At 46.4% G+C, this 17,318-nt stretch overlaps 1 protein-coding gene across 1 annotated transcript; it reads right to left on the minus strand.

Moving 5' to 3' along the window:
• Positions 1–690: 690 nt before the first annotated feature.
• Positions 691–17,074, minus strand: bcl2l13 (BCL2 like 13). The gene is made up of 7 exons (XM_070972946.1): positions 16,956–17,074; positions 15,878–16,082; positions 11,845–11,934; positions 10,626–10,782; positions 9,988–10,060; positions 9,741–9,869; positions 691–3,622 (listed from the first exon to the last, which is right to left on the minus strand). The coding sequence occupies exons 2-7, from the start codon at positions 16,017–16,019 to the stop codon at positions 2,591–2,593; spliced, it is 1,623 nt and encodes a 540-aa protein (XP_070829047.1). The 5' UTR covers positions 16,020–16,082; positions 16,956–17,074; the 3' UTR covers positions 691–2,590.
• Between the last annotated feature and the right edge of the window lie 244 nt (positions 17,075–17,318).

Consider the following 17,318-nt stretch of genomic DNA (forward strand, 5'->3'; position numbering starts at 1 on the left):
CAGAATTCTTTTGACATTTACTCAATTGGAAACAGTACAAAGACAATCCATCCATCCATTGTCTATACCAGACTACCCCTTTCCGGGGTTGCGGGGGTGCTGGAGCCTATCCCAGCTGTCAATGGGCGAGAGGCAGGGTACTGAACCGGTCACCAGTTGAACCCACACATGCACGGGAAGAATATGCAAACTTCACTGCCCGACCCGGGGATCGAACCAGCGACCTTCTTGCTGTGAGGCACGCGCACTATCAGCTGCTCCACCGTGCCGCCACAAAGACAATATGTTTCACCTCATCAACTTTGTTGATTTTTGTAAATGCAGCAGCATGTTTCAAACATGTTGGGACAGGATTGACTAAAGACTGGGGAAATCGGTAATAGTATCATGACTGGGTATGAAAGGAGCTTCCTGGAAAGCTCAGACGTTCATGAGTGAGGTTCACCACTGTGTGAACACATGATTGGATACTGGATGTTACTGCGTGAGCTCAGGAACACTTTGTAAAACTTGTCAGTAAACAGTTTGCAGTTCTGTTTTTAAATTGTTTTACACAACGTCCCAACTATTCTGGAATCGGATGTATTTGATATTCCTTTAACGCGCGGTGTGTTCATCTTTGGCAATACAAAACTGAAACGAGCCTGCTGAAGCATTCTGACAAACTACCACAGAAAAGGTTCTCAAATGGTTCAATCTTTTTATTATTCTCAAATAAAACAGTGTATTGTAGGAAAGTCAAGGTACAAAGTGTCACGTTTGAGACCTGTTAACATCCATCCTGCTGCGTGCTTCGAAGTTTCCCTGTGCAGTCGTCTGCGTCAAAGATGGTATCTGTCCAGCACCTTGTTCTAACAACTGTCCATGAATTTTCATAAGTGATACAACTGCAATTTTGAATTTTGAGAAACAAACTGTTTCGGTCAGCAGTGAGAGCAAACCATGGTTTGTCTCGTTTTTCTGTCACGCCTCAGATCTCAGAGGGTAGCACAGTTTTCTACATTGAATGTGAGAGAGGACGGGACATTCCACCTAACGCTTCACTTTCTCTCTGTAAGAACTCCTGCACTCTATTGGCTATTAGCTTCGTTAGTAACTGCAGAGACTCTGCTAGCTGTCTGATGTTTCCATGCAGAAAAGGTCATTTCATAGCAAAACAAGAGGCTGAGTGTGTGAACTTTGTCACCTCAACATGTTTGTGACAGCATTCTTTATGCATATGTGAAACCATACGAACCAGGTGATGCTGTTTTGATTGTCTCTAAAGAATTTTGTGGCTTACTAAGTCATATTTCACTCTGGGTGGGCACAGAGTTCAAGTCTTCACTGGGACAGATGTTCACTAGAAAGTTGTGGTATGAGTCAGGTACAGAATAGTGGTGGAGCAGTAATAAAAGAATTGTACGGAGCAAAATACAAAGGACTTAACACCCCTGGCAGGAAGGATAAAGAGAGGGTGACAGACTGCAGAGAAAAAAAGGTGGTTTTTGACTGAGGAAGTGAAGCTGCTCATCCAGTAAATGCCATTTCCATTAGAGGGATGACTAAATGTATGTGCTGCATTCACATCTCGCTCCTCTCCTTATCTGAAGTAATCCTGCTCACGTTGGCAGCGTAAACATCTCTGTCGCCCTGTGCTGAATGAACAAAACAGGAAAATCCATTTCAGCAGGAATTAACGCCTTGTTACTTGCTGTATGCTTCACAGTATATTCAGATTTACCCACTGATGATGGCAACAGAATGACTCGGGACCATGGAAGGATATCATGCAGCAGCAGCAGTGCAGTACTTTAGGACACATTTACATACTGTCATCCTTTCTTGGGCAAAATCTTTAATGTTTGAACACACGGAAACTAAACGACGCTGCATGTGAAGCGATACAAATCCCTTGTGCAATGTGGAAAGATGGAACATGAAGCAAATATGCCTGTTCTGTGTCAGCAGTATTTTCAAATTGACACATAAATATCAAATTACTGGTTTCATTTACAGATCACCCATTTGGTTTGTTTATCAGAGAAAGTATCGGACTAACTCATCACAGTTAGAGGGGAAGAATAATAAATAAATGCAAACGGGAGACGGCGGAATACCTTTAGTCACACAGCAACAGTAAATGTGGGCTTTGAGGTTTACCTTAGCTAAGGGAGTGTTGTCAGTGAATTTGCAAAATGGCACAAAACAATCCTAACGGTGAGCCACAGACGAAAGAGAAACAAAAAGGAGCAGAGGAGGGATAAAAGTCTGCACACTTCCCCATCTAAGAGACGCAGGGCTGGAGTCTTAAGAACACAAAAGACAACGACAACATCACAGCATTTCCCCTTTCTGCGTTTGCTGAAGCAGCCAGGGCTCCCAGCTGGAAGATGCGGATAGCATGAGATTGTTGTTTGCTGGGGGGGCGTTGTCACATATTTGTAACCTCCAAAAGCAAAAGAGATTTAAAAAAAAAAAAAAAGATGCAGCCTCATTTGATAAATCCAAAACAATTTATAAGGCAAGTCCCTGTCCCTGTGTACTAATACATGTGTTTCTACCATAACAGCTTGTACTTTTTATCCTCCTTCCCTGACAAAGATACTGTCTACTTCCTCCTGTAGCTCATGGCGCCGTATGCCATCACAGCAGCGAGGACCACCAGCGCAGCACCTCCATAAAGCAGCACTGGGAGCTCTGACGCTGGCTCTGGCTGCACCGGGGGCTCCTCAGCTGGGGTTTCTACAGGGGCCTCCGGGGCAGGGGGTGCAAACAGCGGGGCCCCCAGCTCTGCCACAGTCTCTGGTTCTGGCTGGGTAGGCACTGCGACAGGCTCCGGCTCCTGTTCTGGTTCAGGAGCTGGTTCTGAGGTGGCTTCGGGCTCTGCTGGTGCTGCAGGGGCTTCCTTGGCCGGAGATGGGGGTACCACCTCAGCAGGCACTGGGGTAGGGGCGGCAGCTGGTTCTGGCTCAGGCTCTGGTTCTACTGCAGGAACAGTTAAGGGTGCTGGAGGTTCTGGCTCAGGGGGAGGGGGTGCAGCAGCTTCTGGGCCCGGGGGAAGCAGCTCAGGTTCTGAGGAGGTGAGGGAAGGCTCTGCTGACAAGACCGCAGGCGTCTCTATTACAACGGGTTCCTCTAATGAAAGCAGGGAGGCTGTGGAGCCTGCCTCGGCTGACGCTGGAACAGGTGGAGTCTGATCTCTAAATTCCTCCCTGAGCTCAGCCAGCTCGCTCTCCGTGCCTAAAACACTCATCATGCTCTCTTCTATCGCTCCGCCTTCACCGCCTTCCTCGAGCAGCTCAGCCTCCTCGCGTTCAACGTGGACAATGTCTGAGTTTGAGGAGTTGTTCTCGCTGCGCTCCTCCACCAGAGCCACACCCTCATTGCTGTCCAGGCTCTTCACGTCTTCGGGGTCCATCACGCCGACCTGTGCCCAAGACTCGTGGCCAGCCAGAGACACGGGTAAACTTTCCGTTTGCCAGGAGCTCTGCTCGCTGCTGTTGTCTCCAGTGCAGAGCAGCGAGGAGGGGGGGCTGAGCTGGTCAGGATGCTGCTCCCCTGACAGGATGTAAATGTCGTTGCTGTCTTCAGCGATGGTCACACCTCGTTCCTCTTCCGACTCAAGTCTGAATACTTCACTCTGTGGAAGACAGACAGACAGACGCGGCATCAACACTCAAGGTGAGTAAAGATGGAGTAATAGTTGGAAAATTAATCATTTTGTACAAGATGACAACATTTTGTGCATCCCAACGTTTTTGGAATCAGGGTTGTGTGATCATGTCCTCTTGGGTGTAACATGATGGGGGATGAGTTTTATGAAGAAAATCAACAGTAATCTCCATGTGACACACAGAGTAGTGAAACTAAAGCAAAGATTCAGTTCAGTCTCACAGGTCAGTTCATTCTGCTGGATCCTGGGGTGCATGTTTCGATTAGGACAATGAAACTGAAAACAGCTCTTCATCTGATGCAACTTTGTACATGCATTATATCGCTGCACTGCTTCACACCTTCATTTAGCCTAGTGTGCCACCTAGTGGTATGCAGCTATTACCGAACAATAATCCAGGGGCCATCTGCAGAGCTCTCCTGTTATGTAACAGATAATATCATACGATCGTGTGGGTATGAGTGACTAACACAGAGGTCGACTTGCTCAAGCAAAATACGCTGAAATAAATCAAATGGTAGAGTCTGCTGAACTAAATTCGACCTCAAAATATTCAAACTTTTTCCTGAAGCTAGTTCTTCACATCAGCTGCAAGGACTGAAAAATCCTGCGGCATGAGAGAGAGACCACAGCAGCCATATCATTCCACTCTGCTGAGCCTGCAGCGATGTGATGCACAATCTACAGTATGTGGCTCACAAATGGGCCAGTGAGCGTTCACAACGAGCACAAACGAGCGAGATACATCCTGACATGCTCACTGTCTTCAGGGCATATGTGCTGAAAACACTGGAAGAATGAAGAGGTGAATAAGAGTTTACAGTGGATGGCAGTTTGCTACACTTGAATTTTATCCTCTCACATCGTCCAGCAGCAGAATCTCACACCGCCCACCGAGCAGCCCTGTGAGTCCAGGTTTAAACAGGCCTTAACTTTGGACTTGTGCACATTAGCATCTCGCCTCTCTAATCACAAAAGGACTGCTCCGTCATGCTATTCTAAAAAGACTGAAGTCTGAAGCCTTACTAGCAGTTTGAGAGGTTGCACTTAGGCAGCTTTGAAATCACAATGACAACACCGAGGCTGATGTTTATCAGGTATGACGGTTAGCATTTTAGCATGCTAACATCTGCTAATTAGCACATAAAGGCAAAACACAGCTGGAATGTCATCAGTTCAGCAGATATTTGATCCAGGTCATCCTGAGGGAGCATAAATGTGCTGCAAACAGCAGCACATCCAGACATTTCACCCAAAACCACAAAGTTGAACCTCACGGTGGCGCTAGAGGAACAGTCATGGGACCATCCAAGTCTGGAGGCTTCGTCCTCTGGGGATCATGATGAGACTTAATGCCAACACATCTGATACAGATATTTCAGTCTGGAAAGTGGTGCCTCTCATAGGCTGGCTGATGTGGTTTTACAGAGGACAGATCGAGGCTGGACAGGGTTGAGCTTCAGTGTGGATCTGTCATGGGCAGGCTCCTCTGCATGTCGCATAGGTGTGACCTGAGCGGACGAGATTCAAACAGACAGGAAGAGTGTGTGTGTGTGTGTGTGTGTGTGTGTGTGTGTGTGTGTGTGTGTGTGTGTGTGTGTGTGTGTGTGTGTGTGTGTGTGTGTGCAGCAGACAGACAGGTTCTGACAGCAGAGACGTGCTCCCAAGGCAACACTGTCTCATTTGAAAACATGAAAATACGTTATTATGGTATTCAGAGCGTCCAATGACCAGCAGTTTGCATCTGATCGACACAGGAAGCGTTCAGCATGTAAACCATTACTGACCTTTGTAAATAGGATTTTTAAATGACATGGTCAAGCTGTGAAGGTTATTCTCCTTACAAGGACACCCGCATGGCAGCTGCATCCAGGGAGGCAGGACAGAGATTAAACCTAACGGCGTTCCATCGTTATCCAACATTCGCTTTCCCTATAAGCTGATTTGCATGTGGGAGAGCACCAACCCTCACATCCTCCCCATCAGCTGGCCGGAGCAGGACAGGGACGCCATGCCGGATAAAGTCCACAGCAAAAGGTTGCTGATATTCAGTAGTAACAACGATCAATCCCTCTCTTGCATTTTTGGAGTTTCTACTGCTACAACGTCCTCACTCATCTTCTATTTGAAGTGAAACAAAACCTCAAACCTAACATTTCACACAGTTTGGTGGTAGGTGTCAAAACACGCAAAACAGCTTCAAGTTATTACTGTTACAAATTCACCATCAAACCAGGTGAAGCCCACGACAAATAACAGTAAACCTTCTGTGCACAGAAATAAAATATGAATCTACAATCCTGATAACAACTGTCAAACCTGGATCAACAATCCAACAAAGAGCAAACAATGAAAAATGCACCTGAGCAGAAAATCCACTGTGAATCTGGTCTGTATTTGTCCTTCCTTCAGCGCTCTGCGTTGTCCTCCAGCACTGTTGAAGCTGAGAAACACACCGAACTTTTACGAGTTTGGTCGTCAGGTGGTGCGTTCTACAGTTCTCCACCCTCGCCCCAAGACAAACACAAAGTACACAACCGTAAAACAAGGACACATTCCTGTTACAGAGCCAAGGGTGTACAGCCGCCCTGTCACTGCATTCAATTCCCCTCTCACACAGCGTTACGCTGCTTTTTTCTAATCACTTCTGAATTGTAACGCAAAACCAGTGACATTATTTTGATCAATATAATCCGACGCAGTGAAACTCCTGCCATTTATGAGGATTATGTCATCACCGTTCCAATGGACACGCACTGCAAGAGGTCACACAGCAGCTGACAGAGTTAACTGACAGCCAGGATCTAATCGCACCTTTCATTTCCTTACAGATGAGGATCCCAGTGAAACGTATAACCACCCAGACTGGCTTTGCAGGATGAAGACCAGAGGTACACGTAAAATGACATATGTCATCAGAGGAAGAATTACCATCAACACTGACACAGCTCCATCAACCCACATCGAAACACTACAACCACGTTATGGAAGAATACTGTCAACCAAACTCACTGTTTCATCCACAAATGACATTTATTTCTTAAATTCTCCTCCCCCATCCATATCTTTTGACTCAACAATGGAAAAGCAAACACATTCTTAGTCTTTTAAGTGACATACAGACGCCCAAACCAGTTGAGGACTTAACAGAATCTGACAACTCTGGGAGAGCCTCAGGCACAGTCCTTTGCAATCTGCTGCTGATGTGCAGCGACACAATTTGCATCAGCGACTATTGGTTTGTGGCCAGTCATCACGAACAGTGTTGTGGCAGCACGGACACTGATGGATAAACAGTACAGAGAGATGGACGGGTGCCCTGTTTAAATCCTGGCAGTCAGCCTGTGTGCTGCTGCTGTAGCAAGTTTTTTAGCAAGCTACAAGTGGGCCAGCCAAGCCCCCGGTGATGATGTTGTTGGAAGATTATGAGGGTTATTTTTGAGGCTTCCTCAGCTCGCACGGACGCTCTAGTCCGGCTTCACGTTGGTGCAGTAGCACAGTGATGGCGCCGGCGAGAGCGTGCTTACATAACATGGGGAAGCGCTGTTCTGCTGTGCAGGGTGCAGCGTGATGTGCCCTGACAGGGCCCAGGCTGGAGCCTTTACAGCGCCTCGTCCTAACAGTGCCATCATCGCAACGTCGTTGTTTCTCAGCAGCTACAGGCTCCTAAAGCTGGGAGCCTGTAGCTGCTGCTTTGTTATCTTTGAAGATATGCTGCTTTGAGTATCAATTTACTGCCAAATACGCTGCAGTGAAATAATGTCCGTCTTCATCATCTCTTTGCGAAGAGGTCAGGTGCATTTGTCAACATGCCACTTTTAAACCTCAGGAGTCACTTTACATCACAAGGCTAGAATATGACCTGACAGTTGTGCACACTCAGTTCATGCAGCAGTTTTCACAGTCGGACTCTGAAGGACGATTGTTTAACTGACACCAGCACGCAGGCATTCAGACAGACAGACAGGAGACAGGAGACAGGAGACAGGCTGTGAGCAAACTATCAGAGACAAGCCGGACACGTCGGTCGGTGTACAGGAACTCGACTGAGCCTGCTTTTGCTGTACATCTCTTTATTTTACAATTCTTTCCACCATGTCCCCGTGTCCCTCCCCCACCGTGTCCTCCGCCTCCCCGCCCCTGGCTGTGCGCTGTCTGAGGGCTGCTGGTTTTGTTCCTGCCAAATGAAGTGTACACCACATTAGGGTCATAATAATCCTTATTGTATTCTGATGTAACTAACAACGGCACCCAAACATGGTGCCTCACTAACACTACAGTCACACCAATGACCTGGAAGAGGAGAACACGCCACGACTGATCTGTGCATTGAAGATTTCGTTTGTGACGTTACAGCAAAAAAAAAAAAAAAAATCTGCACTGTCGTAATAAATAACTGAGATGAATATGATAAAGAAGGCCTGTTTCTGCTCTCTAGCTTCTCTTTTCTCACAGAAAAAAACTTGATGTTCCTCATTACGTAGCAATCAGCCTGTTCAGAATTTCATTTTCTGGTTTTGTGAGGTCGCGTTTCGTGGAACGAGGTTACTGGTCTCCATCACGAATCATCCATCCACTCAACAATAGCACGAACTGGAAATATTCAAGTATCCCACCGCTGACAGTTTGTCACAGTTGCACACTTGCACGCACACATCCAGACCAATGAGCTCACTCTGTAGACTCTCCGGCATCATGAGACAAGCATCCTACCTCAGCGAGAAGTCCTGGTTTCACTTTAACGGACAAAAGTCGAGGCAGAGAGATGGAGTGGATGCAGGAAGCCAGTGGAAGCCGGCGCACATGCAGGCAGCTGTCAAACTAATGGAGATTTCACTTTGCTCCTCGCTGGCTCACCGTGCTCACCCCCGCCTCCCTTCCCTCCCTCATCTCTCACCCCTCCCTCCTCCGTATTCCCTCCCTTCCTCGTGCAATCTCTCTGTCTCCTCCTTTCTCTTCACCCCTCCGTGGCTGATCCTGTCCCTGCCACTCATCTGTTCATCCCCTGTGACATAACCCAGTGCAAGAATGTATCTTTGTTTGCAGCCAGCACTACGTTCACGTTACGCCGCACAAAAAAAAACGGCCAGAGCATCACGACAATGAAGTAATGGCGACCAGAGCGGTAGCTAACGAGTCATGTGACCCTTCATCAGATGACCTCATTCATCTGTGACGCAGTGTTCTACTTATTACAACACTGGGAAACGAGAGCCAAAACACACGAGAAGTTGCAGTTGCAAAAGTTGCTTCTACGATAATATGGCAACAGGGAAAGTGTGAGGAAAGAGACCACAACTCTTTGGCTGAGACACACTCCTGCTATCCCTTCATCTGTGAGGAAACACCGCACTGGATCACAGCGTTCTCACCTGAGAACATATCAGTCCCAACCTGCACGGCTGAACCGCAACTCCGAGGATTAGTGTGCTCATGTTTGAATAAGCTGTTATGTTCTCTTCATTAAATATGCAAAGAACTCATTTGAGCTCATACGAAAAAGCATCTTATGTAACGGAAATATGACCGGGGTTAAAACTATGATTGAGTGTTGTCAAAAGAGGGCTGTCAGAGCTGTAAATGAGTACAAATAGATTACATGAAGCATTTGATGTTGAGTGACAGCAGACTGGGCCTGCTGGTTTGGTTTTAAATGCAGTTATTATACTACAAATACCTACAGCAGTGATCACACTTAAACGCTGTCAGGTTATTCATGTGGTTATTGATGTAACTGTCTGTTGAGGAGTTAAGGTCACGCATGCACATTACAGTACAACGTACATTTAATCTGATGTATGGTAGTGTGGTTGCTGAAGGGATCAGGAACAGGGACTCTGCACTATGAAACATCTGTACTGGAAGCTCACTGACGCCCTCATTTGGCTATTTTGAGTTCTGTGCCTCTATTTTGAGGATGGTGGAAGAATTTCTTTCTGTTCCCTTTGCACCACGTCCCAACTTCCTGGTCCATCCCTGCGACCTCTGCAGAATATTTGGCAACTAGGACGCACAAAGTACCTGCTGGTAACTTACAGGAAGTATGAAATGTATGGATTTCCTGCACTGCACTATAAAAACTCACCCATCCTCCTTGCTGCATGATGTAGCCAGCTTCATCCTCCTCTAGGAAGCGCACCCCTAGATGCAACAGCGTTGTCAGTGGCTGGCCCTCGCTTTGCAGCGCCTGGAGCAGCACCAAAGGTACTAGCACCTGGGAGAGGGAGGAGGAGGGAAGAATGAAAGCAAAGCAAAGCAAAGCAAAGCAGTGGGAACAGACACGTCCTGAGCAGTCTGTCTTTTTTTTCTTCTCTTGATCAGCTCAAGCTCACCTTGTTCCAGCCTCCCTGTGTGTGACTTGAGAGATCCAGTGTTGTGTCTCTGAATCTCTGGTAATCCAGAGGCCTGAGAAACACACAGACATCACCACTGGTGTTAAACAGCTGGTTCCCCGAGGTGAATGGTCTTTTGCAGCACTGTCGTCTTAATCAGGTGAACATTCCTTCGATTCTTTACGTCCACACCAGTTTGCTTTGGTGTTTTTCATCTGTGTCACTGTCACTGGTAAATATTTCCAGGTTCAGATTATGAACACTGTGCAACCTCTTCTTTCTCAATGACTCCTCAGATTTTTGACTTTGTCCTATTGTTTTATTTATTCCAATCTTCATACATTCACTTTCAAATCACCCTCATGCAATGCAGCCTTTTCCCCTCACTTGAAGTTCAAGAGTTCATGACAGAGAAAATGAAGTAGGCAGCAGTATATCAATGTTGACTCTGTCATTCCTCTGACACTGTAACTCTCTGTGGACACACACGTTTTCCTCACACTGTATGAACACAGAGCCGAGTAGGGTCGTTGCTGCAGTGAGCCACAATTCTGTTTCTGTGTGAAATATATTAATCATTTATAAGCAGTGATGCTGATTAAGCATCACTACTGTCAGATAAAGTGCTGCAAACTGACCCTGTGAGGAGAGTGTGTACGGCTGCAGCCAGATGTGTGTCCAGCTCGCTGGCCACCCGGTCTCCCATTGCAGCGAGGCAGTCTTCAACAGAGGTCTCTGGGTGGGCCGGATTAAACACCAGCGACGTGTGCCGGTCGAAGCCTGTGGTGGAAAAGGCTGCAAACACACAGACAGGTGGTGCAGTTCACTTTGAGAGAGTGTGTGTAACGGCAAGAGACAAAAAGATAAGGTAGTAACACTGGCAAAAGGACATCCTATCACATCTCATTTTTCCAAGTGTTAACACTAGAACTGTTTGTCTGGTGTGTGTGTGTGTGTGTGTGTGTGTGTGTGTGTGTGTGTGTGTGTGTGTGTGTGTGTACTTACAGTGCAACAATTTCTGTCGCATTTGCTACTAAAAGTCATTCTGTGAGAAGAGAAACATGCATCCACTAGCACAAGTGCAACATTGTTGTCTGGTACCATGTCTAAAAAAAACAGTGGGGAAAACTAGGCTATATGACCGTCTCTTGTCCTATTGGTCAGTTGTTGGAACAATGCTTCATGGGAGTTGTAGTTCTAAATGTGTACTGTCCTTCTACATTTCTGGGTAAACGTTCCCGCCCTCGCTGATCTGTGCCGGGAAACCACCACTTTTGTATCATTTTTGTGACAAACCAACCGCAACAACTTAGAATAACAAGAAGACTTGAGCAAAATGAAGAGGTATTTCCTGTAGTTTCTACCTCAGTAGGTCACGACAACAAGGATAAAAGACGCCGTTTGGAGGAAAATAGTACTACTTCGCTGAATCTTCGTCACTCGTCGCTTCTTCATCGGACCGGCCTGTCTCCTCAGACACAAAAATGAATCGATTCAACCCTCACTGGTTAAAAGACTTGGCTTGTATACCAGCAGACCAAAAAGGCAGTGTTTTGTAAGTATTGTATGGCGGCAGGCGAACAGACGGCCAGCACAGACATTTCACTGAGACGCATTGTTGATTTTTCATGTTTAAAAATGTTTAAATGCATCCTTTTGTGTTCAGGTGGAGGAAAAATGAAGGTTAAAGAATCAGTTTAATTGCTGTTCAACATTGTTAGAATTCCTTATCAGTATCAAATTAATTTAGCCAATAAACACGTTAACTAACTGTCCAACTGTGTGTGCTACTAAAATGTTTAGCTTGCTAGCACCAGTGCTACCACCGAAAAACGTAAGCGCACAGCCCTGACTTACAGGCAGCGATTTCATCTTCCAGTTGTCTCAGCTCTTCCTCGATCTGCCTCTTTATCTCTGTGGACCTCTCTCTCTCATGCTGGGCATCACCTGAAAGAGATGAACAGGACATAAGAAGCAACGCTCTCTCACACACTGACTCTTTTCATACACTATACAGAATATTACACAGCACAATATTACACAAAACCACTGAAGAAAAGCTGTTTCCAATGCAGTTTCTGTCCATGCATCTTGGCTGGATATTTTGGATTTGTAGTGTGACAGCTGTCTCAGTCTGTAGCTTGTTTCGAGGCTGCCCTCTTGGGCAGGCTTGGCTCGAGCATAATAACGAGCCATTCGCCCCATTTACACCTGCTATTAAAATGGGATCTGTTCCCAGACACATTATCCACATAATAAACGATCCACTCTTGCCTTCGCGTGTACAGTTGGTACTCTTAATGCCTTCTCGTTCCTCTCACAGAGATCAGATCTCTGTCCTCCACAACAAAACCTGCACGTGAGTCATTTGAGGTGGCGGCAAATCAGCCCCAGACTCCCTTAGAAGAAACGACAGCTTTGAGAGTTGATGAATTAGGGGAAAATTAATTATTTAACCCCTCTGTAATTTCATCAAACACATACATCCATCCATCTTCTCCCACTTCATCCGGGCTGGGTCGGGGGGGCAGCAGTCTGAGCAGGGACGCCCAAATTTCCCTCTCTCCGGACACTTCCTCTAGCTCTTCCGGGGGGATCCCAAGGCGTTCCCAGGCCAGCCGAGTGACATAGTCACTCCAGTGTGTCCTGGATCTTCCTCTGGGCCTCCTCCTGTTGGGGCATGCCTGGAACATCTCCCTAGGGAGGCGTCCAGGGGGCATCCGATAAAGATGCCCGAGCCACCTCAGCTGACTCCTCTCGATTAGGAGGAGCAGTGACTCTACTCCGAGTTCCTCCCGGGTGACACAGCTCCTCACCCTATCTCTAAGGGAGTGCCCCGCCACCCTGCGGAGGAAACTCATTTCAGCCGCTTGTATCCAGGACCTCGTTCTTTCGGTCATGACCCAAAGTTCATGACCATAGGTGAGGGTAGGAACGTAGATTGACCGGTAAATCGAGAGCCTTCTTCACCACGACAGACCGATACAGCGACCGCATTACTGTGGCCGCTGCACCGATCCGCCTGTCAATCTCACGCTCCATCCTTCCCTCACTCGTGAACAAGATCCTAAGATACTTAAACTCCTCCACTTGAGGCAGGAACTCTCCCCCAACCTGAAGGGGGCAAGCCACCTTTTTCATCAAACACATACATTAAGTTATTGCTGTGTAAGAAATACTGTGTCCCCGTCTGTTGCAGTACCGCTGGCGTGTAGGCTTCTCAGTGACTCAATAAACTGTACGCCTGCAGATCAGCTGCATAGATGAGTGCAACACACACTGCCGCACACACAGCTACTTCTTACTGTATATCACCTGTATTGCTTTCATTTTTCACACAGTTCTGTTGAATGACACATCTTTTGGCACCTTCATGGCACAGAATAGACGTACAGGCATACAGTCAGTAACTGCAGCAGTGTCTCTTTCAGCATTCTCGCTTTCTTACTATGTTTCATACCATCTCAAACCGATATCTGTGTGTTGTGTAGCCTTCAGATGCCAGCACGTTGCGTGGACTGCATTTCCACTTATCTAATATCCAAAAACACAAGCCAGGCCTCCTCCAGATGTGATCAGGCAGATCCCACCACAGATTAACATGCGTTATTCCTTATCCAAATAACGTGCAGATCACATTTTAACACCAGGTGCAAATAGCGTGACTCACGCCTGCACATGTAGACTAAAAACTCACAGTCTGCCCTAAAAACCAGTTGTGCATGTGTGAGCACTCATTTTCCTGCAGGGGGGGGGATGTTTGCAGGCTGAGGAGCAGCTACAGGATTGTCAGCCTTTACTTTTTTATTGGTGGCACAGGGGTAACACTGTTGCCTCACAGCTAGAAGGTCACAGGTTCGATTCCCACCACGGGCACTGGGGTCCTCCACCATGCCTTCAAAGAAAGGGGCCTTTCTGTGTGGACTTCTCTGCATGTTCTCCTCGTGTTCACCTGAGGTATCCTCCATAAAAATAAACCCCCACTAAAAACATGCAAGAAGATCACCACCTGACCAATGGTGGCAGGAAGGAACTGGGTCCCCGTGCACCGCTGTCGGCTGGCAGCCCACCGCTCCTGGTCTGCCGCGGAGGAAGGGCGACCAGGATGGGTCAAACACGGAGGAATTAATTTCACATAAGCATGGCGTGTAATGCATGTGGCTGTGTGGAGTGATTCATAAAGTACGTCTCTTCTTCTCTTCTACTTTCAGGACATTCATTTACTCCTCCTTAGCATGCTGAACTCAAGAAAAAAAACCAGAACAGGCGCTCTCTCATGGCATGCATGAAAGGCACCAACGCGCAGCTCACGCTTAAGTTAATTATTTAGGGGATTCAGTCTGCACTGCTGAGGCATAATGAAGCAGGCAGCACTGACACAAAGACTGCTCTGACCACGAGCTTCCACATTCACACAAAACACGACCTGGAAGTTCAGCGTAAAGATCCAGCAGTCGTTTGATAAGGAAGGTGTGCTGAACGTGTCACTCAACACGCGTTGATTATTTCTGCTATGATGACATGAGTATATTAGTTCTAAACGTGGGAGAAACACAGACGACCTTTAACCATCATTCTTCACTGACTGATTTCTCCAATTAACGTTTTCAGGACAGAAATCAAACGCTGACGTTGTCCTAACAGGAAGGAAGAGGACGCTCAGTCGAGCCTGCCTGTGTCCCTGCAGCTCAAACATGAACGCCCTGAGGATCAGTGTTATTTTTTCCTGGGCTCGGTGCTGTTTCAGCATTGAGCCAGACAGCTAGCCGGCCAACTATTCTGCTTTGGTCCATTGGCGTGTGAGTGATCCAACGGTGATTACACATGACAGGCTGTCAGAAATTGGACCGGGTCAAGCGGAAAGCAGGGATCAGCCACTCCCTCTGCCTTTCTCCGCCCATTCCAAACATGCACACAACAATAAAAAGGGACAGGAAATACAGAGAACTTCCCCTCTCTCCTTTTGTGCCATCTCTCCTTCTGCTTTCATTGCTCTGAACGCCTGAGCATTTCTTTTTCAGCCAGCTCTGTTCATATCCTGTGAGCGGGAATGACACGCACGGCCTAAAATGGTCCGTCTTACCTCCCAAGTAGGATGTTTCTCTCCTAGAAATCATTAAGATTTATTTCACCACCAACACGCTGCAACCAGGGTTTTACTGCACAAAGTTAGACATGTTGTTGGCTGGTGTGGGATTCAGATTCACACACAATTTCTTTAACAACATCTATAGAGGAATTACAAATGAAGCACATGCATAAGCACAGCTCGAAAACTGTTTCAAAAAACACTCAACTGTGCGTGTTTTTTGTATGCCAGGCGCATAGGGAACAAGATGAAAGACAGGCACGCTGCACGCCTGAGGTCATAGCACAAGGCTGCTATAAAAGCCTCTGTAAAGACGGGCCAGTCTTCAGTTACGCTGGAAACCGTATTCGAAGGATCGTATCAGGGCTTATAAAGAGTCTCACATGACATTGATTTGTTTACAAGCATTTCATAACTGTCACGTTTAAATGGGCACACCAGTCTCTGGATGTGCCTCTATGCCAAAGTCAGGGAGGGCCAAAGTGAGCTGGTAAACAGGTGGCAGCCTGCCTACGTAGCCTGAATATTTTACTAGCATGCATGCATGTGCACACAACTATATTTATGAGCTGTGTAAATGCACAAGTGTGAGGTTTGCCCAAACATATGCGTCACACACTGCCTGAGGAGGCTGTAGAAAGCAGGAAAACATGGTGTCCTTGACGGTAGCTGTTCTGCAGTAATGAGCAGTGTGTCCCTTCAGGACATGTGGTCATCTCATTCCTGCACTTCACTCTCAGACTGAAGCAACAGTTTATGTTAAACTACGTGAAGAAGAGAAAGAAAAGCCTTTCTTCTCACCTTGAGCTGTGGTTAGTGCCTGCGATCTGCTAGCAGGCAGCATTCCCAAGTAGTTGAGCACAATGTACTTGGTTTCATAATGGAAGTCCTCAGGCACAGTGGCAGGGATGGAGGCAGAAATGGTGGAGCCTGAGGTAGCCATTGAACAGACCTGTGTCAGACTCTCAGGCACATATGTTCTTACAGTCAACGCTGGACGTCTCACCTGAGGAAAATGAGGAAAACCTACTCGTTATTTTGACAAATAAAAAGATCCATTGACAAGACATGAGGGAATCCACGGCAGACTCTGGAAATCAAGGATCATCTAGTGTGAAACTGTCAAACAGCTGTCAGGTGTGTGACGTAAAACAATTGTCCTGTCATCTTACGTATGACAGGACAATGTCCTATGTCCATTGTGCCAGGTGGACATGTCCACTTCCCCAACTTAAACAACACACGTGGTGGGCAGAGGGGCGTGAAAAGTTCTTCAATTCGAGTGTTTGCTGAACAAATGTTAAATGAAAACTTGATCACTGCGGTGCTCACGCTTTGTACGAACTCACTGACAAACGTTTATCAGCTCACAACGTCCTCAAGTCATGAGGTGAGACCATGCGGACCAAAACCAAGATCAATGTCAAGTTTTGCCAAATAAAAAAAAAACAATTTCCGGCTTGAACTGTCAAAATAAAACATCTTGCTGACTTAAAGAGTTCCCAAACTGAGATATATCAAAGTTCTAAAGTACAAATACAATCATTATAACGAACATACAAACTGGAATTTAAGTAAACACTACCATCGTTTATTTTTCCAAAACAACAACATGTCTCCGAAAGACTATAACGTAATGCGCTCATGCTCAATTAATAACCATATAAATAGCTCGTTGCATAATTCCCTGATATATTTCATGACTGTCTGCTACACTGGAAAGTCCGTTTGTAACGTCAGTCACGCGAGCCGTTGCAACGTCTCAGCACACATGCAAGCTATAGCTAGCTTAACATTAATTACACGTTTTGGGTGCTATTTCAGATACGCAAAACTTCATTTGAATTTAAATGAAGCCCTGAGAGCGACGAGTTCTTACCGTCCTTGTCCAAAGGCAACCAGGTGCTGACAGACGACTAGCTGAAGGGAAATATGCGACACAGTCCCCAGATACAGTGCTGAAGAGGGCAGACCACCACTGGCAGGCAGTACTAGCACTAGCACAGTGTGCGTTGGAAGCTAAGCAAGCTAGCGACAATATAACACCAACCTCCCTGTCGTAACCTTCAAAATAATATTAACAATAATATTAATATAGAGTTCATCTTTGATAACGAAACGCTAACTTTACAGTTTAAATGTATGATAACTTGTAGGCTCGAGCATGAACTAAGCTTTCTAGTGCATGACTATTAATGGCTATTTAAGTATGACTTTATATAAATGAAAATTAAAACTAAAA

Source organism: Chaetodon trifascialis, chromosome 10, assembly GCF_039877785.1.
Source record: "Chaetodon trifascialis isolate fChaTrf1 chromosome 10, fChaTrf1.hap1, whole genome shotgun sequence".
NCBI lineage: Eukaryota > Metazoa > Chordata > Actinopteri > Chaetodontiformes > Chaetodontidae > Chaetodon > Chaetodon trifascialis.

Excerpts from the sequence above, each read along its gene's own strand:
- bcl2l13 (XM_070972946.1), bottom strand. The coding sequence starts at position 16,019 with ATGGCTACCTCAGGCTCCACCATTTCTGCCTCCATCCCTGCCACTGTG. Across the intron at positions 11,935-15,877 it reads GGCACTAACCACAGCTCAAG|GTGATGCCCAGCATGAGAGA; the intron begins GTGAGAAGAAAG and ends CATCTCTTTCAG. Across the intron at positions 3,623-9,740 it reads TCATGCAGCAAGGAGGATGG|AGTGAAGTATTCAGACTTGA; the intron begins GTGAGTTTTTAT and ends TGTCTTCCACAG.